The 27,106-nt window shown below is 41.3% G+C and overlaps 1 protein-coding gene across 6 annotated transcripts in view; it reads left to right on the top strand.

Annotated features, from left to right (window-relative positions):
- NUP153 (nucleoporin 153) overlaps positions 1-26,846 on the top strand; it is a 56,183-nt gene extending 29,337 nt beyond the window's left edge. For 3 of the 6 annotated variants that reach the window (XM_040967734.1, XM_040967735.1, XM_040967739.1), the window contains exons 6-22: positions 726-842; positions 958-996; positions 1,084-1,137; positions 2,713-2,859; positions 5,076-5,125; positions 5,360-5,489; positions 6,242-6,376; positions 6,684-6,782; positions 8,086-8,170; positions 10,329-10,457; positions 12,594-13,211; positions 16,606-16,797; positions 18,934-19,821; positions 21,768-22,127; positions 22,710-22,976; positions 25,528-25,696; positions 26,000-26,846. In XM_040967734.1, the coding sequence (XP_040823668.1) occupies positions 726-842; positions 958-996; positions 1,084-1,137; positions 2,713-2,859; positions 5,076-5,125; positions 5,360-5,489; positions 6,242-6,376; positions 6,684-6,782; positions 8,086-8,170; positions 10,329-10,457; positions 12,594-13,211; positions 16,606-16,797; positions 18,934-19,821; positions 21,768-22,127; positions 22,710-22,976; positions 25,528-25,696; positions 26,000-26,075 (3,555 nt within the window). In that variant the 3' untranslated portion in view covers positions 26,076-26,846. Of the gene's footprint in view, positions 1-725; positions 843-957; positions 997-1,083; positions 1,138-2,712; positions 2,864-3,200; positions 3,222-5,075; positions 5,126-5,359; positions 5,490-6,241; positions 6,377-6,683; positions 6,783-8,085; positions 8,171-10,328; positions 10,458-12,593; positions 13,216-16,605; positions 16,798-18,933; positions 19,822-21,088; positions 21,101-21,767; positions 22,128-22,709; positions 22,977-25,527; positions 25,697-25,999 lie in introns of all 6 variants that reach the window. The other 3 variants (XM_040967736.1, XM_040967737.1, XM_040967738.1) reach the window with 3 other exon arrangements.
- Positions 26,847-27,106: the final 260 nt, after the last annotated feature.

The following is a 27,106-nucleotide window of genomic DNA, read 5'->3' as shown; positions in this document are numbered from 1 at the left end:
CCTAAATATATTTTAGTTACAGAAATATGTTTCCATATTAATCAGTGCTGGATTACTTGGTTTTGTGGTAACCACATAATTATTAGAATGTTAGGAAATACTTTTTTATGGCACAGTTTAATAGGCATTGGGGTCCCCCCCCCCACCTTTGTTCTCTCCCCAGTCTTTTACTAAATTTCTTCTGAGTTGAAAAAATGAAATGTTTTCATTGGATTTTGTGCTTGTAATTATTTTTTCTTAATACTAACCTTAAGAAAGTAAATTGTTTGTTGAGAAATAGCCCAGATATTTTCAAATGTTCTTTTTGTTATTAGTCATTAGTATTCAGATTTATAGATTACAGTCTCTTTGTTTTGCTTTCTTGGCTATAAAACTCTGAATGTTTTACAACATCACGGATAACTGATAACTCTGAATTGTCATGAATTTAAAGTTTCTTTAAATAACAGATAAATGGATGAGCTAACACCAATCTTAAAATAGACTCATTAGGTTCCTTTCTGGGTGGTATGTGACATAATTACTCCGTAAAGTAATCCCAGGCCGAGAATCTGATTTTCAGTGAAGGCATAAAGAAGTTTAATGACACCTGATAAGTTACTGATAATTTTCACTTTGGACATGGATTCTATTTTGTAAGGATATATTCTGCTTTGTAAGTATATATATAATTGATGAATATTTAAACAGCAACTGCACCAGGTAATCCAGGGTTTACTTTGTAGGCTCCAGTCAGAAGACAGATGAAAGCCAAACAGCTGAATTCACAGTCTTACGGTGTGACCAGTTCAACAGCTCGGCGCATATTGCAGTCCCTAGAGAAAATGTCAAGCCCGCTTGCTGTAAGTTTCTAAAGTCAAAATTGAATATGGAAGTGTAGCAAAGTCTGAGCTGAGTGGAAATAGCAGAATTTTATTATTACATCACAAGTAATGAATTCTGTTGTAACATTAACAGGATGCAAAAAGAATTCCATCTGTTTCTTCATTCAATTCTGTAAGTTGACGTTTGAACCTTTTTATGTATGACTGTTGGTGTTTTTTGGTTTCCATCTGTTTTTCTAATAATATTTTATTGTTTTAGCCTCTTGATAGGAGTGGGCTAATTATCTCAGATCATCAGGCTAAAAGCCAAAAGGTAAGATTTCTTCAGTGTAAGTTGTTTACAGTGCCAGCACTTATGTTATATGACATATTTGAGCAGCCAACCAGAATACTTTTGTAAGATACTGTGACTAATAAAAAATATATAGATTTTATATTATTGTATATTTTATGTGCTATATTGTGTGTTATGTATAATAGATATTCTACATAATATGTAAAACTTATATAAATTTACATCTTAATGACCTTTTAGTACATTCTGCATGGTTCATTTTAGCTTTGGAAGTTACTGTGGGGAAAATGCTGGTAGTTTGAGATCAAAAGATACTTTTTTGATTCGTTTTGGATAAAGGTTTGCTTATTTAAAAGACAGAGTAGAAAGAGAAGGGAGTCAGAAATACTCTCTGTCCAGATAACTGCAACATCAAGGGTTGGGTTAGGAACCTGGAGCCTGGAAATCCATCGTGATCTTTACCTGGTTAGCAATAGCCTGTACACTTGGGCTGTCTTCTTGCCAACTTCCCAGCCTCCCTCGGGGAGAGCTGGGTTGGAGTTAGAGGTAGGGCAGCCAGGGCTTAAACCAGTGCTTGTGGAATGGCAGTATCACAGTTTAACCCACTGTACGTCCTGGGTTCTTACTGTGAGAGCATTGGTTATAATCGGGTACTGTGTGTATTATTAATTAATTATTGATGGAGAGGAAATTGAAAAGCAGGATATAATGTAGTTATTTCATGACTGTAATCCTAATAGTTTGTGAAAACAGACTCTTCTTGTGTGGTTGGGTTCCACTTGTGGTGAGAATTTAGGGAGGAGCTACTGCTAACTACAGAGCCTTTGCCCTGGAAACCAATGTTAGAACAGCTGCTGAGGGGTGAGAGGCTCTATTCATAGCATTACAGTCTTGGACCAGGGTAGTGTTTGGCTTTAGTGATCTTAACACTTTGAGGAGTTTCACGGTGTTTGGGGGGGGAAGGATAGGACCATTAACAAACAAGACGGTGAAACCAGTTGATTTCAGAATCTGGATGTGTTAGCAGTGTTAGACCCGTATTGTAGTAAACCCTTTTTGTTTTTAAATAACAAAAGGGAGGAATCAACTTGGAGAAAATTTGCTTACATTTGAAAGATTAAGGTATTTTCATAACTAGTTTAGAAGAAGTATCTTTTGCAACTGAAGAAAATGTTTAGTAGTTTTGGGGACACAATGACAGAAACCAATTTTGGTTCATATATTTACAGTCCATTCTGTAGAAGCTTTGATTTGTGGCACTGTTTTGAATATCATTCTATTTTGTATGTGTCCACATGTGTGAAAAAAAATTAAATCTGAAATAAATTGTATCCTATCTACAATGGCTATTTTACAATCCTATGTATTTATAAGGCTACGTGTTATGTATACATTCATATATATACACACACACACGTGTTATCTGTATATTCATATGTATGATCAAGGCATGTGGCCTTGATTTTGTTATTTATTTATGCCTTCTTGGCATTCCTCTAGGTCACGTTAAATGTTGCTAAACAATGTCTACAATATGAATTATGATGCATATGAAAATAAATGTTTGTCTTTGATTTTTATTTATTATGTAAGGTGGACTCTCAGTATCCCCCTGTGCAGAGACTTATGACCCCAAAGCCCATTTCTATAGCAACAAATCGAAACATGTATTTTAAACCATCTCTGACCATGTCTGGTGAACTGAGGAAGAGTAATCAAAGAATAGATAAAAGACACAGTGTGAGTATGTGTTTATTTTCACCAGTCTTTGAGTTTTGGTTGTAATAACTAATGTAAATATAAGTGCTTTACCATTGTGATCTGGCAGTTCTGTAACATACACTGCTTGAGAATTATTGGTGATTATGAATTGATGTACCTTTAAAACAACTGTTGCCCAGTCAAACTTTAAGTAAACACTGGTATATACTTACTGTGTGCATTAAGTAATTCTGCCAGATTTTCTTCATCTGCTGTGTCTTGCATGTGATTGCTTTTTAATTTTTTCCCGTGGATTTACTTTTTTTTTTTTAAAGATTTATTTATTTTTATTGGAAAGTCAGATATACAGAGTGGAGGAGAGATAGAGAAGAATATCTTCAGTCCGATGATTCACTCCCCAAGTGGCCGCAACGACCGATGCTGTGCTGATCCAAAGCCAGGAGCCAGGAACTTGTTTCCGGGTCTGCCACACAGGTGCAAGTTCCCAAGACTTTGGGACTTCTTCAACTGCTTTCCCAGGCCACAGGCAGGGAGCAGGATGGGAAGTGGAGCAGCTGGGATATGAACCGATGCCCATATGGGATCCTGGCGCTTTCAAGGCGAGGACTTTAGCTGCAAGGCCATAGGGCCGGGCCCTACTTATTTATTTGAAAGGCAGAGTTAACAGAGAAGGGGAGACCAAAAGAAAGTTCTTCTCTCTGCTGATTCACTGTCCAAATGGCATTAACAGCTAGGGCTGGAGCACCAAAGGCAGGAACCTGGAGCTCCATCCAGGGATCGCATTTGGATGGATGGCAGGGGACAAAGCCACTTGGGCCACCTTTCCTGGCATGTTAGCAGTGAGCTGGATAAGAAACTATGTTCATCTGGGATACTAGGATCCCAGGCGTTGTGCCACGGTGCTGGTCCCAAGTCTTAATTCCCTTTTTCAAAAATTTTTTAAAACTTATTTTTATTGGAAAGGTGAATTACAGAGTCGGGGAGCCAGAGAAATACCTTCATCTGCTCTTTCACTCCCCAAATGGCTGCAGCGGCCAGAGCTGAGCTGGTTGAAGCCAGGAACTTCTTCCAGGCCGAACCCGTACAAGTGGGGACCTGTTTACTTAGCCATTCTCTACTGCTTTCCCAGGCCATCAGCAGGGAGCTGCATCAGAATTGGAGCTGCTGGGACACAAGCCGGTGCCCATAGGGTACTGGTGCTTATTCGATTAGTTTGTTGAGACACCATGCTGTCTCCCCCAACCAGATTTTAATTTTGCAATTTTGGTCCATATTAAAATTTTTATTTTGTGGTTGCTTTTTCCCCAAAAGTATTTACATTACTTGAAAGAGCTACAGAGCATGGGAGAGACTCTTCCATCCGCTGGTTGATTGTCCAAATGGCTAGAACTGCCAGAGGTGGGCCAGTCTGAAGCCAAAGCTAAGAGCTTTTCCTGGGTCTTCAGCATGGGTTCAGTTGCAAGATAATTCCATCTCATCTTATAGATTTTCTGCCTAAACTCTGTAATCAACTACTTCTCCAAGAAACCTTGTGCCTTGTTTGTTTTCATGGATGAACTTCTTTAAGTTGTGAAAGATCATTTCAAAATGATGCCATTATAACTTTGTACCTTTTTCTCTATCTCTTTTTTTTTTAATATTCAGTTATTTGAAAGGCAGTGTTACAGAGAGGGAAGCACTAAGAAAGAAAGCCTCCATTGCTGGTGCACTTCCTCTGTGTAGATCCATTGGAATTGGGCTGGTCTGGAGCCAGGATTTTCCCCCAATCTCCCTTGAGGGTACAGGGACCCAAACAGTTGGGCATTCCTCCATTGCTTTTCCAGGCCATTGGTAACTGGATTAGAAGTGGAACAGCCAGGAATCAAACCAGCACCCACATGGAGTGTTGGTGCCACAAGCAGAGGCTGACTTAGCTCACCTGCTACTGTACCAGCCTGCTGCTTGCATGTTTAACAAACCAGAAAGAGAGATACATAAAATTATTTCTGTGATCACTGGATTAATTTTGTATGCTGCCACTTTGTTGATAAGTTCAGATGTGCTTAATGACATTCTTGTACTGATTTATTTTTAATAAGTTAGTGTTCTCAGTACTGAATACTACATTGTTACTATCACTAAGAATATTGTTTTTAGGTTTTATTAACTTAAAAGAATTTCTGATTCCATATACATTCATACAAAGATAGTTTCAAGAAAATTCAAATAAGCATGTAAATATTTTTTTCCCCTAGACTGGATGTGAAAACAACATGACATCAGGACAAAATGAAGAACGGGAAAGGTAATGGCATTTCTCACTACAATTCTGTACATTTAAATTTGTTGTTCATATTTGCTGTACAGATACCTTTTTAAAGATTTTTAAGGGATTTATGCTGATTAAAGCAGAAATTTTATTCAGATTCAGTTTTTAAATTACCTTTAGGGGAAAATTTTCTTTGATAGCAATTTATTCATTTAACAAATTTTATGCCAGAATATTAATGTTAGTATTGATTTTCTTTATTTTTGCTAGTGGGTTTTCATACCCAAATTTTGGTGTGCCAGCAGCCAATGGCTTATCTCCTGCAGTACGTGGTGGAGGTGGCAAAATGAGGCGAGAAAGGACACATTTTGCTGCTTCTAAACCTCCAGAAGAGGAAGAGGTAGGCTTGTATACTTAAAACTTTGGTGTTTCTTACGTTTTGAGGTGATGGTGGTAGGGAAACTTGGAGTTGTGGATTTTGGGGTGCCCAGAGCAAGGTAGTTAAAGCAGGTCCTCAAGGATAGGTGCCAAAAGCCTCATCTCTCTCATATTTCCTGAATATCATTTTTTTTTTTAATGAACACTGCAATTAAAATAAGTTGAATTGCAATTGAAATTCTTTGACCCTCAGAGTATTCCAGTGCGTTTGTGTGCACGCGCAAAACAAATGAATGAATCCTGTATGTTTTCTTTGCATGTGCTTTCTCCTTGTGTGTGTTTGTGTTTGTGATAGGTAATTGTAGGTCACTTTCTCCAGCTGCTGTGTGTTTATCCAGTGTGGAGGGTTACCACAGTTAATCCAATCTGTCATCACAGTTCACTGGAGTTGATCCTCAGTACCTGTTAAAATGATTATTTAGGCACTTTGCTCTGGATACATGCAATCCTTAGTATATTTGCATAGAAATACAGTTGTTCATTTTTGGTCAGGCTTATTGAGGTGTGAATTATATATATAGTCAACTACGTCCATTTGAAGTGTCCAGTAAACTTGCATGAATTCAGGCTGTTTTCTCTATAGTGGGATGATGCTGCTCCTCGATTGGGGTGGTGTAAGTGTGTAGGACTTGGAATAGACTCTACCTGAAAATAAGTAGATATGAGAGTGTCACGTAGATGAAGTATGTTTCAATGAAGCATGTTTTCTTTTAGGAAATGGAATTACCAGTATTACCGAAAATTTCTCTACCTATCACCAGTTCGTCACTACCTGTCTTCAATTTCAGTCCCCCTGTGAGCACAGCATCCTCTCTGTCACCCATCAGTTCTCAGTCACTGACAAACAAGGTACAAAGCCGTGACAGAGATGAGGAGGGATGAATTTGTACGTTTTTAGTGAACTGAAGCTTTTCCTTCCATCTCTGAACATGCTTTCATTGATATTGCTGTTCTCCTTTAGACAAGCGTTTATGTCTAAGCTGGTGTATACTCCTAGGAAGCCAGATTTTAAAGCACTTGCTCTTAATTGCTTTTTTAGAAATTAAATTGATTTTTGAAATAAATTAAAGTACTTTTATTTTCTTTAGATGTACTTTACTGTCAGTATCTTTGGATAATTCCTTATGTATCTTTTCTTAATTTTTTGGAAAACTAGGTACAAATGACCTCTTCCAGCAACACTGGCAGTCCCATATTTAGATTTTCATCTCCAATCATAAAATCTACTGAGGCAGATATACTACCTCCATCATCTGTAAGTAGCAAAGAAAGAAATGTTTCATTTTTATTGATTTAAAGCTCATACTGTGTTTTTATGAACTGACTTGCCATTTGTAGTAAAAAAAACGTCTAACTTAAAATCATATTGATTGTATAAAAAAGCACTGTGTTGTGTATGTCTTTGATTTTTCTCTAATGCTGTTTGATGTTTAGGATATAGGCATTTTGATTGCCTTAATATTTCTCCAGTGCTCACTAAGAAGCATATTCCTATGCATCCCCACAGCATGTTGTCATACCCATGAAACTTAATATATCCATGTTCAGGTTTTGTTAGCACTTCCAGACTATTCTTTAATTTCTGACTTATTTCTATTAGTCTCAGAGCTTACTAAATTTGGGGTCCCAGTCAAGTAAAGCATACTACATTTAGCAAGTCCTTGGGATTCCCTTTATTTGAAAGGGTATGTAGTCAGAGGAAACAAGATGTTTTTCATTTGCTGGTTTAACACCAAAAAATGCTTGCAACATCTGGAATTGGGCCATGCTAAAGCTGGGAGCCTGGAATTCCATCCAACTCTTCCATATTGGCTGGCAGGGACACAAGTAAGAGCCATTGCTGCATTGCAGGGTGAACCTCATCAGAAATTAGACTGGAAACCAAATATCTAGGACTTAGTCTTAGCCATTCCAGAATGTGGTGTAGGGATCCCAAGCAGGGGCTTAAGCCATTGTGCAACACCAGCCTCTTGAATCACATTTAGTCTAGGGAAGGAAGCTTAATGTTAAAGTTCTGCTGTTAGAATGGTGTGGGCTGAGGCATAGAGGAAGGTGTGTGGGACAGTTTTTCAGCTTTTTTTCCTGTGTGTCCACAGTTAGGGAGTTAGGGAAAGGGAGGGGACCACTCCTTGCTGTCAAAGTATGGCAGCACTCCAGGAATGGGTGACAGTCTTGTAATGACATCCTAGAGACCCCGATGTGGTGAAGTTTCCAGGGGCGTTACTTGAGTGCTTTTGATAGTTCTGAGTTGTTGTCAGCTTTGTTATACCAGGATTACCCACATCTTTCCAAGGTCTCTTGGCTCACCAAGACCTTTCCAAGATCTCTTGGTTTAGTGTATCCACAAGTCTATGAAGCTTGACCAGGAGAGTGCTCCAACCTTTTCACTTTCACATTTGGGAGCTGTTGTAGTTACGTAGCAGGCCAATCCTCCCTACAGTGCAGGCATCGCATGTGGGCACTGATTCATGCTGCAAATGGCCTGGGAGGATGACAGAGGGTGATGACATTTGCTTACTACTGAATTAACATTTAAAGGATACCTTTTCTCTTTGCAGATTGGATTTACATTTAGTGTGCCTATTGCAAAAACAGAACTGACTGGTTCTAGCAATGCTTCAGAATCAATTATAAGTAGTTCTGGTAAGTAACACTTTCTCACAATTTTTAACATAACGGCAGTTGCATGTGTTAGATTAGTGTTTTCAAATATTTCTCATATCTTAATTCTTCTAAATGCTTTCATTTAGGAAAAAGCTCTACAGGTAAATTTTGCAGTTTTGTTAGTACAGGGATTATTTCCAGCTGCAAATAATTTGTTGTTTTTTTAAGTTGTCTGTTTAATTGTAGTGATGTCATCTCTAGTTTTACTGTACATCACAAGTATTTTATTTGCAGTATTTATGCTTGTGTGCTTCTGCGTTGGGTGGTGGTTCAAAATTTTATTACTAAAAAATCAGTATTAAAAGAGGTGAGTAATGAGATAATAAAATGGGATTTTTGTGATGTAGTATATCAGTAGGTTGTAGTGGTAGTTTTAAATCTAAAGAACTCTTGTATGTTGTGCTAAGCATTGGATTTTATTGTAAAAATAGGGAGTGATATTGAGGAATTTTAGTATGAGAGTAATCGTGGAGTGCATCGGCAGTGATGTGTATGTGGCGTAGGGCTGTGGATAGGAATGAGGAGTGGTACAAGTAAAAACATCAGTTGAGGGTTGCTGTTCTCTGCTGTGAGGTTTCTAAAACTGAATCCTTCAAAAGAGAATGAAAGAGCTGGTGTCAGCAAAGAAGGCCTTCTCAGCTTAGCATGGTCTAAATGATCAGAGCATAAACATAGATTTGAATGGCCTATGTGAAATCCTATTTTTATTGGACAAAATAGCATATCCCTTTGTATTAAAGTAACAAGCAGGGTTTTTTAGACTGACTACTTGAAAGGCAGAGTTACAAAGAATGAGAGAGAGAGAAAAACTTCTGTCTGCTGGTTCATTCTCCAACTGGTTGCATCAGCCAGGGCTAATAAGCTAGACTATAGCCAGGAACCAGAACCTTCTTCTGAGTGTACCGTAGGGATGACAGGGACCCAGGCACCTGGACCGTCCACCACTGTTTTCCAGACACGTTGGAAGGGAGTTGGACCAGAATTCAGACTGGAGCCCATTTGCATACAGGCGTCACAGGTAGCAGCTTTATCTGTAATACTACAGCACTGGCCTTGTAATTTCAGTTCTACATGTACATCTTATGACAAGCTTATTTCCTTCAATGTTACTAAATTCATGAAAAACCTGTCTAGTTAGTACCAATTTTATGATTTGTTATCAGGAAAAGTGCCTAAATGTTTCTCCATTTTTACTAATAGCTTACTCATGGTACCTGAATGAGTGTAAAAGTGTTAGAAAAGCTTTCTGTTTCATTAAATCTTGAGAGATTACTCGAATTTTTAAGGAGTTGATTTTGAGTGGCTTATGAGGAATTGAATGTTCTCATTTTGACACATTTGCTTGTGGTTCTCACTATATCCTTCATTTGGAAAAGCTGAAAATGTGTGAATAGATTCATTTTTTCTTATTGGAAAGGCAGGTTTACAGAGAGGAGACGAAAGAAAGGTCTTCCGTCTGCTGGTTCACTCCCCAAATGGCCTCAACAGCCAATGCTGGACTGATCTGAAGCCAGGAGCCTCCTCTGGGTCTGCCATTCATTAAAGGTTCCCAGGTCTTTGGGCCATCCTCCGACTCTGCTGCTTTTCCAAACCTTAAGCAGAAAATAGAGTTGAAAGTGGAACAGAGCCTACTCATGACCAGTACTCATGTGGGATGCCAGTGCTTGAAGGCAGAGGATTAACCAGTTGAACATCATACTGGGCTCCTATTACAGGTTGTTTAAAATTAGTTTTTTGAATAATCTCCCATTCACCAATTGACTCTCCAAACAGAGTAACAGCGTGTGTGGCCAGAAGCCAGGAGACGAACTCAATCCACATCTCGTGGGAGTAGGCAGGAACCCACCTAGTTGTGCATTGTCCCTGCTGTCTGAGAATCTACATTAGTAAGAGGCTGAAACCAACAGCCAGAGATGGCTTTCACATCCAGGTCCTCTGAGTTGTGGGCATTCCAACAGCTCCAGAATGCTTGCTTTAAATACTAACATAGGTTTGTTAATAGTGGCTTTTTTCCATAAATTTTTAGAAACTGATCCGAGAGAATTGAATTTGCAAGCTGTTTTTAGTGCATTTAATTCCAGTGCTTTCAAAAATATATGTATATATAAAATGCCTTTTATAATTAAACTAATTACAGCTCAAGATACCACTGCAGCAAACAGCAGTACAAGCTGTACCAAGAGGCAAGGTGAAGATTATGAGGGTCCTTTTAGACCTGCAAAAACTATGAAGGAAGGGAGTGTTCTTGATCTTCTGAAAAACCCTGGTAAGATAATGGCTGCCCTTGAGATAGTTAAAAATCACACAAATTCATGATTTCATTTTAATCTCTTGTGTAATACTTCAGGCTTTTTTTTTTAATTGGTTAATTTGATAAGAGGTGTGTTTGAAAGTAGATATAGTTAGATGTTAATTTCTCTTGTGAAAATACACTTTGCAATGCAAGGGCTATGTAATAAAATTAGAGGCAAATCTTCTATTCTTCAGGAGGTAAATGTAAAGAAAATGAGTTTCCTGTTATTAGAGATAGGTCAGTATGACATACATAATAAGGCATCAGCTGTCATGGTCCACCTCAGCGTCACTGTTCCCCCAGATACTTGCTATCAGAGCTTAGTCAGGAGAGTTGATCAGTTTGTTCTGCCCTGCATCCTCTGCCATGGCACTGGGTGTCCTCTGCAGCCTCACCAAAGCTGCCATATCCCCCATGTGCATCTGGGCAATGCTGTATGCTGCACAGGAGCGAGGAGACCAAGTTCTGACACATGCACATTCGACGATCAGACCACAGATTCTGTAATTTTTTCTGTTACTTAAATTTGAGTTTCTAGTAGTTCAATTGGGTGTTCCCACAGCTGACTCCTGTATGTGCCAGCCAGTGCAGGGTTTGGCTTACTCTGTCCCCATCAGCCTGTAGACACTGGTGATTGCAGTCACCTGGTAAGTTCTGTCCCCAACCCCATCTCGTACACAAACCAGCAGAAGTCATGGCCCAGCCTAACCCTGCCCACCACACATCTGGCCTTCAGGAACTTAGTAGTGGGAACTGCAGCCTAGTCGGAGCGACTCCCAATAACCCTCACCAGGGCGGCCCCCATCTGTATTTCCTGCATGTGCAGGTGTGTGCGCAACACACTGGCCCAGGCTGCCCCACATCCCATTCGGCTTCCATGCACTTAAGCATACCTTGCTCAGTGTGCCTTAGAGTCTGCCCCCCAGACTTGCCTGTTTTAGTCACATGTCCCAGCCTAACATCACCCACAAAGTGCTGCGTCACTCCCTGACAGCTGGTACCATGGCCTAGTCCTGCTAGGCAGGCTCCCCAACCCTTGCATTCATGTTCGCCGTTTGTCCATGGTGGATGCCAGCTAGTCCAGCCCACATCTTCCATGTTGGCAGGTGTCCTGGTATGTCTCAAACATGTCCTCTCCCTTCCAAACCACCAGGTCTCAGCCCCCTTGCTTAACTGCAGTTGCAGTGGCCCAGCCCGTGGACATTACCCAGAAGTCCTTGGCCTGTAATGTACTTACATTCAGCGGTCTCCCCTCCCACACATCCCCAAACACCCTTTCCAATACATTTCACAGTCACAGGGTCTGCCACCAATCTTATTAAAAAAAAAAAAAAAAAGCTTTAATCATTTTATTCACTCCCTAAATGCCCATACAGGCAAGTTGGAAATTGGAAGCATTTCTGGGACACCGACTCAGGCTGTTTGATAGAGGATGCAAGTGTCCCAACAGACTTTTTTCTTTTTCAAATGTATTTTATAGTTGGTTATAGAGAGGAAGAGATATAGACCACTCTAAGCCAAGTCTCCCTTGGGCCATCTTCCTCTGCCTCAGGTTCGTTAGCAAGGAAGTGCATTGAAAATGGAGGAACTGGGACTCCAGTGCTTTTGGGGTGCTGGTGTCACAATGCCTGTCCCCCAGCTGACATCTTGACTGCAGGCCCAAAGCCTCATCCTAGAACAAGACTTAAAACTTGTTCTGTGTCTAGATCTTGGCCAGAGAATTGGGCATTTTGGAATTTGCATTTGTCATGGAAACATTACTATTTTACAAGTTTAATGTAGTTAAAATAAACCCGCCCATCTTATGATAAATTGAAAGTACCTTCCCCTGTGTAAGTTTTCGTATTAGCATAGATGACAACATGGCGTGTATTATATAGACACGGAATTCATTTTGCAGACAAGGAACACCAGAAAGAAGACAGAGACGAGGGAGGGAAACTTTGATAAAGTAGAAACTCTTAGAAAGTATATTATAAACAAGAGACCTTTATGGAATTTTTACAAAGTCTACGTGTCATTAGTCATGTTATTGATAAATATGACTGCCTGGGTGAAAAACATTGCAGTTCTCCGACTCTCGTGCTTATTCTACTTCCTCCGTTGCAGATTTTGCGTCACCGAAGGTAGATTGTCTTGCTGCTCCGCCCACCACAACAAGCCCGGTAGTTTATACAAGACCAGCAATAAGTAGCTTTTCTTCTAGTAGTAGTGGATTTGGGGAAAGCTTGAAAGTTGCATCATCATGGCAGTGTGATACATGTCTAATCCAAAACAAAGCTACAGATAACAAGTGCGTAGCCTGTCAAGCAGCAAAATCGCCACCGAGAGATAGTGTCAAACAGACTGAAATTGGGACACCAAGCAAAAGCAGCAAAGCAACTCTTCCTGCATCAGGAACTGGCTTTGGAGACAAATTTAAACCAGCAGTAGGAACTTGGGATTGTGACACGTGTTTAGTGCAGAATAAACCTGAAGCAATAAAATGTGTAGCCTGTGAAACGCCGAAACCTGGGACTGGTGTGAGGCGCACCCTGACTTTGACAGCTGCTCCGGAGAGTGCTGTGACCGTGACTGCCTCGTCTGCCAGCTGCACCGCGACCTCTGGTTCCTTAGGATTTGGAGATAAATTCAAAAGGCCTGTGGGGTCTTGGGAGTGTCCAATATGCTGTGTTACTAATAATGCAGAAGACAATAAATGTGTGTCCTGTATGTCTGAGAAACCAGGTATGTTTATGGCTGTATAAAATATTCTTGCTAATTACTTTAATAAAACATTTTAGCTTATTCCCTGTAAAACAGCTAATGACACCCCAGTATCTTAAATATTCCAAGATAAGCATTTCCTCATCTTAATTATTCTAAACTGTTTTGAGGTTTATATTGCTCGCTGGAGGCTAACTCTCCATGTTGAGTTAGCATGGGCTGTATGGGAGTCCTGTGTGTGCACTGACCTCCTTCCATGCATTGTTATCGTCTTGGTTTGTCCGGTTATTTTGAAAGTTGACAAATAGGGATGCTAAAGATCTGAGTGTGACAGTCTCTCTCTCAGACCTTTATATAGAAAAGTACATTCCTTTATGTATTTTTCTTTAAAAGGAAATGAAAACAGCCATTGGTTGTTTACAGATGAGGCAGTAAGTTGCTGAATTGTCAGTTAAAAAAAAAAAAGCCCTTAGGTAGCCAGAAAAAAATAGGTATTTGTATTTTCCTATGTTCAAACATTGGAATGATTTTAGATTTACCTAAATCTTGAGTTTGATCTTGGCTGATTGTATAATCTATCATATAATTACATGATGCAGCTATATGGTAACATGGGTGCCAAATAAAACACAGATGTCCTAGAAATTATACCTCCTGGTTTTACTGCTTTATGTATGGATGTGTCGGTCTGTGTCTGTAATGTGAAGCTCTGGAGGTATTAGCCTAGATCTCTTGCCTTCGCACTGAAACTGTGTTTCTTAATTTCTCCTGGGTATTACCACAAGAATTAGATTTCAGAAACTGAAGCCTGGAATATCTATTTCCGTCTGGTGTTTCTTAGACGGTGATAGTCCTCCCATGCAGAAAAGCAAACTTCTGAGTTGATGCAAGCAGTGAATTTTACCCCACAACTACTTTCATGTACTAAAGAAATGAAGACTATATGTTATATAACATCACTTTCAGCTGGCAAATGATATGGTCAGGTTTACTGTTTTTGATAATCACTCTGGTGGTTGGAGAAAAAATTTGAGATTGAAAACAGCTAAATTGAGAGATTGAAGGACAGATTAGGAAGTTCTCTCAGTACTGTGAAGGACAATTATGAGATATGCTAATGTAGTCAAATGAGTATGAGAAGGGAGATAGTAAGGTACACTTGAAAACATCTTCATTTGAAGCTGCTTGACATTCAGGTTTATGTAGACTCTGCTAAGATAGTGGCAGGGATAAATAAGAGTCAATATAAGTCCATCTCTTTATTTTAAAGAGATTTATTTAAAGGTCAGAGATAAGTGAGAAAGAGATCTTCTGTCCACTGTTAATCAGATGGCCACAGTGGTTGGAACTGGCCATGTCCAGAGTCAGCAGGTTCATTCAGGTCTCCCACGGGATGCGGAGGTCCAAGCACTTGGGTTGTCTTCCACTGCTCTCATTAGGAAGTTGGATCAGAAACAGCTGAGACTCAAACTGGGGTGTGGCTCGTGTGCGGTGCCTGGAGGCCACTGCTTTACCCACAGCACCAGCACTTTTTTTGTTTTACTTTTTGTTATTTGTCCATTTAAAAGGCAAAGTTACCTTGAGATCTTCTGTCAGCTGGTTAATTCCTGAAATGGCCGCATTGTAGAGCTAGGCTAGGCCAGAGCCAGGAGTTAGGAGCTTCTTTCAGTTCTCCCACCTGGATCAGAAGTGGAGCAGCGAGAAGTCAAACTGGCACATATGTGGAATACCACTTCTTCAGGTGGTGGCTTAACTTAATACACCACAACGGTTGCCTGTCGGGTTGATCTTTTAAGGAGCAACCAGAGAGGGGGGAAAAAACACTCACTAGTTGCTCCTGAGGATGAATTTTAAATGAACAAGATCAGAAATCTAAATAAGAAAGCAGGTTTTTAGGCAAGAAATAGGAGGAGCTTGAACCAGAGCATCAAGTAGAAGGGTCAAAAAAAAAAATCCAAAAGTTGAAAAGGACGTGAGAAATGTTTGAAGGAGGAGGAGGGCCAGTCGTGAGGACAATGGAGCTACTACTGGGAGATCACGGCAGTGATGCTGAGAAGAAGTGTGGGGTGTAGACAGAATAGAGAAAACCATCAGAGTAGAGCGTGCGAGGCCAGTGAACCAAAGATGGAACTCTGGAGATAGTGTTGTGGCTGGAGGAGAACATCTGTAAAATCAGCAGCTAGTCTGTGGCCGTGGGAGAGAGGTGACCATGGTTGGAGCGCCCCAGAGGGGCAGGGACACAAGAGCGTACAACTGCACCCTGGTATCATCTTCTGAGACTTGCTTAGGCATCCTTGCACGCTGTCTGCTTTCATTCGCAAGCATGCAAGTTCTGCGTAAAGACTGAATTAGGTGTTTCACTTGTTTCTCTAGGTGATGGCGCTGCTCTATATTGATGTTTAAAATTTCGTTCATTTTAAACAAAATCTCCAAACCCCAAGTATAGTTTGGAGCTTAGTATTATAATAGGAGTGTCAGTAGATGGGACATCGAGTTGTAAAGTGGATGATAGAGCACCAGCTGAGCAACAGTGTTCATTTCAAGTAACAGAGCTGTTTGCAATTTGAAATTATGGTCTGGAGCTGTGAAATTTTCTGTGTTACTCTATTACTTGAATGAGTTCAGTTTGTGAGTATGATTTTAAGATAGATTGAGATCTTCCATCCACTGTTTCACTCTCCAGATGGCCATAAAAGCTAGAGTTGTGTGCTGGGCCAAATGCAGGGGTCCAAGCATTTGGGCCATTCTTTGCTATTTTCCCAAGCTCATTTTCAGGGAACTGAATTAGAAGTGGGACGCCCAGAGCTCAAACTGGCACCCACAAGAGATGCTGTCACACTAGGTGGTGGTTTAACTAGCTGTGCCACAGTACCCACTCTGACTTTGCTTTGTAAGCCAGGATAGTTAAAACTTTGAAAAGGGGCCCAGCACAATGGCCTAGCAGCCAAAGTCTTTGCCTGAAATGCGCCAGGATCCTATATGGGCCAGCGGTTCTGATCCCAGCGGCCCAGCTTCCCGTCCAGCTCCTACTTGTGGCCTGGGAAAGCAGTCAAGGATGGCCCAAAGCCTTGGGACCCTGCACCTGTGTGGGAGACCCAGAAGAAGCTCTGGGCCCCTGGCTTCGGATTGGCTCAACTCCAGCCGTTGCAGCTACTTGGGGAGTGAACCATCAGGCGGAAGTTCTTCCTCTCTCTCTCTCTCTTCCTACTCTGTATATCTGACTTTGCAATCGACCAATCAATCAATCTTTAAAAAAATCTCTGAAAGGGAGCTCACCACCGAGCAAGGTTAGTGTGAGCTGCTGTTCATCATAAGGCTAAGGGAAATGTAAAGACTTCTATTTTTTAACAATGTTCATGTTGAAGATTATACTGCTAACATGCCATGAGTATAATCCGATTTTACTGTTTTTTAGGAAGTGTACCTGCTTCAAGTAGCAGCTCTGTTCCTGCGTCTGTGGCTTCTGGAAGCTCTCTGGGATTGGACAAGTTCAAGAAACCTGAGGGAAGCTGGGACTGTGCTGTGTGCCTAGTGCAGAATAAAGCAGACGCTACCAAATGTGCGGCGTGCGAAGCGGCAAAGCCAGGCACACAGTCGGAGTTCACAGGTAGGACAGTGGGCACGCGCCTTTTTGAGCTGTCATTTCAAAGCACAATATTTACACAGTGTTACAGAGTCAAACTGGTTGCCAGTTGCTAGTGAGGAATCGTTTCTGCAGCTGGGCAAAGGATTTTCTCTATCTTTGGTAGAATATCTTTTAAGTGTTATTTATTTGAAAGAGAGCGAAAGAGAGAGAGATCTTCCATCCACTGCTCCACTCCCCAAATGATTACAGTGGTGAGGACTTGAGCCAAGCCAAAGCCCGCCAGAAACTTTATCTAGGTCTCCCAAGTGAGAGTCAGGGCCCAGGTTACGTGGGCCATCTTGTACTGCTTTTGCTAAGCCCATTAGTCAGGAGCTGAAGTGGAAGTTCCATCAGGCTGCTGCATCACAGTGACAGTTTTACCTGCTGTTCCACAATTCCTACCCCTTCTTGGTTCTTGTGCTGGGCTCTGATGCTGTTTATCATATTTTAGTGACCATGGATATAGCCGTGTATATACTGCTCCTGAGACTGATGGAATTTTACGCCTCAGGGGTTTTTTTCCAGATTGATTTATTTGTTTTGCTTGAGAAGATTAGAGGGAGGGAAAGACTGAGAGAGATGTTCATTCCCCAAATGGCTGCTATGGCCCAGCTCTGGGCCTGTCCAAAGCTGGGGACCAGGAGCTTATTCCAGGTCTCCCACATGATTGCAGTGCTCCAAGGATGTGGGCCATCTTCTGGTGCCTTCCCAGGCCTTCAGCAGAGAGCTGTTTGGAAGTGTAGCATCCGGGACTCAATTTGTTACAGTTCGTAGTGTGCTATACCAAAAGCCCAACTAAGTTTCTCTTAATAGAGGAAGTTGGGTGGGTAGGTACTCTTTAAATTAAGAATATGAGGATGAGGGCTTGTAAGACTTGGCTGACGCTTGTCTTCATTTATGGATAAACAGCAACGCATAAATATCTTGGTATCTTTTAATAATTTTTTTGTTTTATTACTGAGAACATTTAGAACCAAGATTTGACCTTGACAGTATAATACTTATTTTTACAAATGCAGCATCAATTCATGTGTTCTGCTTTTGTGTCACATTTTTAAATTTTGAATAAATGTATTTATAAGACCCAAAAAAAAATGAGAATATGCATTTAATCTAGGAAACTGTGAGGCAGTAGGTTATGGCCCTAGTAATTGAGTTCCTGTCATCCACCTGGGGTGCCCAGTTTGTGTTCCTGATGTGAAAACTGAACCATTAAAGGCTTTTGACAGTATATTCAGCATGGGAGCCGTCTGTCTGCCTGCCTCACAGATATATTTTGCGCAAAGCTGTGACAATTCTGTTGTCCCATTGGCTCATTTTTGGAAGGCAGAGTTAGAGACAGAGATCCTCCGTCTGTTGGTTTACTCCCCAGCTCACCACAGTGGCTGGGACTGAGCAGGAACCAGAAACTGAATTCTGGTCTCCCAGCCAAATGGCGGGACCTAGGCACTGGTCCATGTTCTGTTGCTTTCCCGGGTGCATTAGCAGGGAGTTGAATTGAAAGTACAACAGCCAGGATTTGCACCTGCTTTGCCTGGGATGCTGGTATCTCACCAGCAGGTTAGCTCACTGTACCACAGTGCTGCCCCCTGTTGACGTTTTATCTTATCATCATCTTCCCTCCAGGTGATAGCTATGGCCAATTCGAAGTTTCCTGGTGCCCCCGCCCTAAGCAAACATTTCCTTCTGCTGTGTTAGAAAACACTCCCTCCTCCCCTTTGATTTATCATGAACTGTCTTGGACATGTCCTTATTTTTATTCTTAACAGCTACTTACGCAGTATTTGCATGTCTGCAAGTTTATGTTAAAGTCACAGCTATAGAATTGCTGGACCAAAGGGTATATGTGTGTGTCTAACTTTGATAAGTATTGACAAACAGCTTCCCACAAGTTTCCTGCCAACTTGCATGTACTCTTGCCTGTTAACTCTCGTTCTAGTAACCAATATGACAGGTCACCTTAGTTGTGTGGATTGAGACGTGATTCTTTTGAACATTGGGCAGCATAGTTCACGCGTCCTGCTGTTTGAAAGTTATTTGTGTGCTGCTTTGAAGGGTTACATTTTGATTGAGAGGATAAACGTATTAATTCAGTATTTATGGTATCTTTGTTTGAAGGCTTTGGTACATCATCTGCATCTTCGAACTCAGCAGACTCCCCCTTCAAATTTGGTATCCCATCATCATCATCTTCATCTTCTGGTTCTTCTCAAACTTTAACAAACACTGGAAATTTTAAATTTGGAGATCAGGGAGGATTCAAAATAGGCGTGTCATCTGAGTCTCTGTCCGGAAATCCTTTGAGTGAGGGCTTTAAGTTTTCCAAACCAGTGGGAGATTTTAAATTTGGAGTTTCATCCGATCCTAAACCTGAAGAAGTTAAAAAAGACAGTAAGAATGAGAATAAGTTTACATTTGGACTTTCTTCTGGGTTTAGCAACCCAGCTTCTTCAGCTCCATTGCAATTTGGGATATCTAACCTTGGGCAACAGGAAAAGAAAGAAGAAGCTTCTAAATCATCTGCAGGCTTTAGCTTTGCTACAGGTGTTGTTAACTCCACGCCTACTGCTAACAGCTTAGTGACCTCCGAGAACAAGAGCAGCTTCAGCTTTGGAAGCACAGAAACCAAGAGTGTCTCCATTGCTCCTTTCACCTGCAAGACGCCGGAAGCAAAGAAAGAAGAAATGTCTGCGCCCAAAGGAGGGTTTGGTTTTGGTAGCGTGGAACCTGCCTCTCTGCCAACTGTCACAAGGTACACTTTGGGAATGACAGACGAGAAACAGCAAGAGCCTGTCACTTCTACATCTCTTGTTTTGGGGAAGAAAACTGACAAAGAAGAGCCAAAGTGTCCACCAGTGTTTTCCTTTGGAAATTCAGAGCAAACCAAAGATGAGAGTTCAAAGGCAACGTTTAGTTTTAATATGGTAAAGTCATCTGAGAAGGAAGCAGAACAGCCAGGAAAAACCACTTTTGCTTTTGGAACCCAAGCCAGTACCACAGCTGCAGGTAAGTATTACAGCTTTGTCCCGGAAGTGGGGAGAGGGTTGATGGGGGAAAGGGGAAGGTGGTAACAGGATGTCTGATAGTTCAGCAAATCCATTAGGGCAGGGATTGATTTCCACGGATTACAGTTCCAGGTACCAATTAGGATTCCTTGGAAAAGAGGCTAGGGTTTTCAATTGTAACTACTCTAAACACTTATTTTGATGGTGCTATTTATAGATGGAGTTTGAAGAAGTAGAGTTGTAATGGAAAACTCAGAATGGTGCTATATATGTCGTTCTTCCTTTTCCATGACATTTATCATCATAATTAGTATATACTATTTGAGAAAACAGAATATTTTTTTTAAGATGCTTTTTTTTAATTGGAAACACAGATTTAGAGAGAGAAGGAGAGACAGAGAGAAAGATCTTTGGTTTGCTGGTTCACTCCCTCTGTGGCGGAACAGGGAGAGCTGATCTGAAGCCAGGAGCCAGGAGCTTCTTCCACATCTCCCACGCAGGTGCAGGGTCTCAAGGCTTTGGGCTGTCCTCCCTTGCTCTCCCAGTGCCTGTATGAGATCCCAGTACATTCAAGGTAAGGTTTTAGCCATTGAGCCATCATGCTCTGCTCGGAAATTGAGTTTGTGAAAATATAGTCTCAACTATGTAAAGTCCTTATTTACAATACAAATTGAATATTATCAATCATCAGCTCTTTAAAGATCAGGAATAAATTGAATTCCTCAGAAAACTGGTGATTTTGAAAGCTATCCTACTGGTTTGTGTCCCAGCTGCTCTACTTTCCATCCATCTTTAAAACAAATTGAAGAAGAAGTGAGATATCCTAAGAAGATAAAAATACAATTTTTAAAAAGGTTTTATTTTTATTGTAAAGTCAGATATACAAAGAGCAGGAGAGACACAGAGGAAGATCTTCTGTCCGCTAATTGACTCCCCAAGTGACCACCACTGCAGGAGCTGTGCCAATATGAAGCCAGGAACCCAGAGCCTCTTTCAGGTCTCCCACACAAGTGCAGGATCCCAAGGTTTTGGGCCATCCTCGACTGCTTTCCCAGGCTACAAATAGGGAGCTGGATGGGAAGGTGGGGCCATTGAGAGTAGAACTGGAGCCCATATGGAATCCTGGCGTGTGCAAACCGTGGACTTCAGCCACAAACTGTGACAGCCTATTTAGTCACTAAAGAACCATCTCCTAGCTAATGGGCCTGGGGAAGCAGCACAAGATGGACCAAGTGTTTGGAACCTTGTTACCCATGTGGGAGACCTAGATGCAACTACTGGTCCCTGGCTTTGGTCTAACTCAGTGCTGGCTTTTGAGGGCATCTGGGGAGCCAACCAGTGGGCAGAAGATCTTTCTGTCTCTCCTTCTCTATACTTCTATCTGCCTTTCCAATAGCACTGGCATCCCACAGGTACCAGTTCTAGTCCTGGCTGTTCCTGTTCCTATCCAGCTCCCTGCTAATGCACCTTGCAAGGCATTGGAGGACAGCCCACGTGCTTGGACCCAGGCACCCACCCACTTGGGAGTTCTGAGGGAAGCTCCTGGCCATTGTAGACATTTGGGCAGTGAACCAGTAGGTAGATACCTACCTATAAATACGTATCATGAAAAGGTCAAGGGATTTTACTCATAGGAGTAAATACTACTTAATTCTATTTTTTAAATATTTGTTTGAGAGAGAGGGAGAGACACAGTGAGCTGCTGCCTCCTGCTTCACTCCTCACGTGCTGACCACGATGACTGCGGCTGGGCCAGGTTTGGGCCCGGAGCTGGTCCGCCACATGGATGTCAGGGCTCACCTACTTGGGCCATGTTTTGCTGTCTTCCCAAGCATGTTAGCAAGGAGCTGGATCAAAAGTAGAGCAGCTGGGACTGTATTGTGGGAGGAAAATGGTTTCTTAAATGATTTTGTTCTTAAAGATTGCTTCTTAATTTCTATCTTACAGATCAAAGTACAGCAAAACCTGTTTTTAGTTTCTTGAACAACTCCTCTAGTTCAAGTATACCAACCACTACAACTGGTAGTGGTAGCATCTTTGGTAATTTAACCTTCTCCTCCAGTCAGCCGATGTCAGCCTTTGTGTTTGGACAGTCCAGCAACCCTGTGAGCAGTCCTGCTTTTGGTAACTCTGCTGAGCCCAGTACTTCTCGATCTCTGCTGTTTTCTCAAGATAACAAGCCAGCAGTCACATCCAGCACAAGTACAGCTTCCACCTCATTGGTCTTTGGTTCGGGCACCAGCAGTAACAGTGCTGCTGCAACCTCTGGCTTTGCCTTCGGAGCTACAACCACATCTAGCTCTGCAGGTACTTAGACACACTAGAAGAAGCACATTTGAGTTGGCTTTGCTCTCATGAGCGTGTTTAGCCCTTTAGCACATTCAGTAGCAGGCTGTCGCCATGCTGACATGACTTGAGTGCCTAAGCTGGTGTACCAGGTGTACTAGGTGTGGGAGGGCTGTGCACTTGCATTCAGGCTGAGTGTTCCTCTTGGGAACAATTTTTCTAATCTCCATGAGAATAGTATTTAACTTTTTTAGGTTTTCTTTTTGAAATGTTAACTTAAAAGTAACCAGACACCAGGCACTGGCTATTTCATCAACTCTTTGCTGTGCAGCATGTTCATAGGTACACTGATAGGCAGTTACTTCTGCACAATACTATGCATGCATTCCTTCAAAAAAGAAGTTATTAAAGTTGTTTATATTCTGTGTGGTTAGTAAGTACGGGTAGAGTGAGTTATATCAATTTAAAACTCGATCTAATTTGGTCAGTGGGCTAGGAGGTTGAACAGAAGCTGGAAATGTGCTTGTGGGGTTAGAGACAGCTTTTCAGAATTGTCTCCCTTTAGCTGGTTACATCATGGTGACGTGTTGTTTTGGTCTCCAGGATCCTCCTTTGTATTTGGTACAGCAGCTTCAGCACCATCTGCCAGTCCAGCATTTGGTGCTACCCAGACCCCAACATTTGGACAAAATCCAGGTGCCACCCAGCCTGCTCCTCAAGGCTTTGGATCTGTCTCATCGTCAACAGCGTTGTTTTCTGCTGCTTCCCAGCCACCTGCTTTTGGGACAGTGTCAAGCAGCAGCCAGCTTCCTGTGTTTGGGCAGCAGCCTACTCAGTCTGCATTTGGCTCTGGAGCAGCTCCTAATTCTGGCAAGTGTATATTCACTGAGGCATATTTTACATGCACTTAGCTTCTGTGTATCTTTTTTTTTTTTTTTTTTTTTTTTAATTTATTTTGTTGGAAAGGTAGATGTACAGAGAGGAGGAGAGACAGAAAGATCTCCCATCCGATGATTCACCCACCAAGCAGCCGCAGTGGCCAGTGCTATGCTGATCTGAAGCCAGGAGCCAGGAACTTCTTTCCCGGTCTCCCATGCAGGTGCAGGGTCCCAAGGCTTTGGGCCATCCTCGATTGCTTTCCCAGGCCACAAGCAGGGAGCTGGATGGAAAGTGGAGCTGCCTGGATCAGAACCGGCTTCTATATGGGATCCTTGTGCATTCAAGTCGAGGACTTAACCATTACGCTATCGCATTGGGCCCCTGTGTATCTTTCAAATCATGCATATGGTTTTTAATTATTAGTATTTCTTACATGTGGCAGAATAGAGAGGTAAATATTTAGATAAACCTATAAATTTCTCCAATTTCATAAAATGAGTGCTTTTCAGGTAATGAAGCATATGTGCGTTACAGGTTTATTTTTTGCTCCAATGTGGGATTTGTTCAATCCCATATTTCTCCTTGGAATTTTGGACTTTTTTTTTTAAAGATGTGTTTGAAAGAGTTAGAAGGTGAGGGGAAGGTTTTCTATTGGCTGGTTGGCTCCTGCAGATAGCTACAATGGACAGCACAGATCCAGGCCAAAGGCAGCATCCCAGGACTCCGAGTAGGTGTTCCGTGTGGCTGGCAGGGGCCTGAGGAGCTTGGCAGTCATCCACTGCCTTTCTTGGGCACAGACAAAGCTGCATTCGTGGAGCAGCTGGAAGCATTGTGTGTGGGCAGTGGCCTAGTCTGCCATAACACATTGCCAATCCTGGAAATTCGACTTTGCAACCTGGGTTTGTCCGGCTGACTTCATTGATGATGAAGCAGTCTGTGCAACAAAAGGTCCCATGGCTTTTTAAATAGGACTGATCACAGCATATTTTTCATTTTTTTTAAGATTTATTTTTATTGGAAAAGCAGATCTCCCACATGTGGCAAACAGTTGGGCCATCTTTCGGGTTTTTTTCCCAGGCCGTTAGCAGGGAGCTAGATTGTAAGCCGAGCAGTAGGGTCTTGAACAGGCTGCAGTAATGGATGCTGCTTTACCAGTCAGGCCACAATGCCAGAGTACCATATTGATCTCTTGATAATATTTTTGTTGACAAGTTTTTGCCTCTGCCACCCACTCCCTACCCCCAGATCTGTTTGTTTATTTTTTTTTTTAAGGGTAATAGCAGGGCGTAAAGACGCATAGCTGAAGCCCAGCACTCCATTAAGGTCTTGCTCATGGGTGGAAGGGATCCAGGGACCAAGTACTTGGACCATCATTCACTATTTCCCCAGGTACATTTACCGAGGAAGCAGCCAGAACTTGAACTGACATGCAGCTTTGGAAAGTGGTGTGCCAATAGTGATCTAACCAGCTCCACTGCCGTCCCACCCGCTGTTCTTGTTCTTTCCTTTAAAGTTTGCTACAAATTGCTTAGTTTGCTACAGATTATTTTTTCTCTTATCATTACTTTGTTTTTGATATTTATTAAATATTGGCTTTAGATATGTATTGCCCCCTGACTCTCATAGTTTCAGGACGGTAGGACCTCTGAACCTTCTTATATTGTTAGGACTTTCTTGAATTTTGAATTTCGTTGTTCTTGCTATCTAGCTTCATTTTACTTTGGGAAAGTAGGCCCTTTCGGTGTTTGCTCAGACTGCCCGGTGACCCGTAGAAGCAGCTTGCAGTGTCTTGCATGAGGCTAAGAAGTGCTCACCAGTGTTTCTGGCAGCTGAGTTAGGGTAAGGGCGAGATTGGTGTTCTTGGTATTTATGGATCTGCCTGCTTTCCGAACCCTGAGTTCTGATGCCGAGTCGTGGTATCCCTCAGCTCGGCACTTCAAGAGTTTGTCTTCTGCTGAGCTGCAAAAGAGGGTGTTAGGGAGCGATCTGGTTATCATGAAGATACTCCACACGCTGGCCCACATTTTTTTTTTTTTTAATTAAGTCCCACTTACTTTATTTTTACTTTGAAAAGTACCTGGTCCTAAACCTTTGGGATATGTGTAGTATACATGGAATTGCTCTCTGCTTTCCCTGTTGTTAATTTGTTACTCAGCTCTAGTTAGCTTGCCTGTCAGCTTCTAAACTTCTGTCTCTGCTGTTTCCTCTCCCCTAATCTTTGTTAAAATCACCTTATCATTTTAATGCACTTTTCAAGGACATTAGAGCTAAACATGCTTGTTGATCCCGCTGTCTTTAACTAGAAGTCCACTCTGCCTTTATTTCTTGATCATGGGTAAGTTGTTCACCTGCTGAAATTATTAACTTTGTACTGGTACCTGTGTAAGCAAAGAAAATATTTTACTTTAGAAAGTGCCAGTAAGAAATCTTTAATACTTTATGTTTTTGTATGTAGAGGTCAGAATTGTTACTTTAAAAAAAAAAAAAAATCCATCCTTTTTGCCATAAATAATTGAGTGTGTTTTGATTCAACTGTTAACAGGTTCGGTTTTCCAGTTTGGTAGCAGCACAACAAATTTCAACTTCACAAACAATAATCCAACAGGCGTTTTTACCTTTGGAGCAAGTTTGAGTACGCCTGCAGCCTCAACGCAGCCTTCAGGCTCCGGGAGCTTTCCCTTTAACCCGACTCCAGCTATGTTTACAGTGGGGTAAGAGAAGAGTTTGTTCAAATGGGAAATCTGTTTTGCTAAAGTGTGCTATGGGTTTTGCTTTTGCACATCATCAATGTGCAGTGTGTTATGGGTAAAATTGAATTGCTTCCCCCCCTCAGTTTATCACATTGTTAAGTCTGAGAAGTTGCAAATACATGTCTGTTAAGAAAAACAATACAAAATATATTTCCTTTAATAGTGTATTATCCCCCCAAACTCCCTCCCCTTTGTTGCTGATCATGTTGAATGATTCTGGAATTTGGCTTTGATTATTGTGTTACTTGTCTTTATTTTTCAAAGGTCAAATGGGAAAAATATGTTCTCATCTGCTGGAACTGGTCGCAAGATAAAGACTGCTGTTAGACGAAAGAAATAAAGGTCACAGTGTGTTGCTCGCAACAGCTTTGACGACAGCTGGCGTGCTGCTTTGATACTATGTGCTGGGGTTATCTGAACTCAGATTTGCCTAAGGACTAATTCACTTTTGGAATTTTCATCCTTTTTCTTTATGAAAGTCCCATCCCTGCCGCTGCCACTTATAAAAAAAATATCTAGACTGCTGACTGATTTTTCAGCGGAAATATTTTGTGATCCAACAGATTGATTATTCACTGATTTGGCATAGTCTGGCTGTACCAGGAATTAGCCTGCACGGTGAATGGCTTTGTATAGAACCTGTTCGTGTGCACCACCATGTGCGTCAATAAGCGTTTATGGAACACATTGAAATTGTAACTATATCTGAGGAATTCTGTATAGATTAGGATTCTGTGTAGATTAGAGGATGTTGAAATGAATGATTTCTATGCTGAGTTTGTGCTGGTGTGTGTGTGTGAAGTGAGCGTGTTGGGTGTATCGTGCGCTAAAATTTTCTGATAGAGGAAGCCTGATTAAAGAGTGGTCCATGCTAAGGACTTGTTAGATCTCACTCATTCTACATTTAATAATTATATGCTATTTCTATATTTTCATTCCTCTAACTATCACCTGTCTTGCCTTTTTCATTATTTTATTATGAAACTTGTGTAAATACAATTTTGTTTCTGTACTGTTTTGGCATAACATAAAGTCTGTGAACTTGAAATTTTAATTTTGTGTTAGAACTTTTTTGTTGTTAAAGTCTTGTCTCAGATTTTATTATGTAAATCCCATTATTCAAAGTTACCTAAATCCATTTGGAAATCTTTAAAAAAAATTGGGGATTCTTAAAGTTGAATTTATTGGCTTTTCTGATCCAGTTTTATTTGGACCAAAAACCAGTATTGTACAAAGTATTAAGCATATATTTTTATATTTACTGAAATGGACTGTGGTGACTTTGGATAATAAGGAAAAGTTTAATATTAAAGCCATGTTTATTACAGTATAATTAACATGTTAAACCATGGGATAAATGCCATCAATAAA

This window comes from Ochotona curzoniae, unplaced genomic scaffold (assembly GCF_017591425.1).
Source record: "Ochotona curzoniae isolate NIBS_2020 unplaced genomic scaffold, NIBS_Ocur_1.0 scaffold_461, whole genome shotgun sequence".
Classification (NCBI taxonomy): domain Eukaryota; kingdom Metazoa; phylum Chordata; class Mammalia; order Lagomorpha; family Ochotonidae; genus Ochotona; species Ochotona curzoniae.
This window is presented reverse-complemented; position numbering and strand designations above follow the sequence as displayed.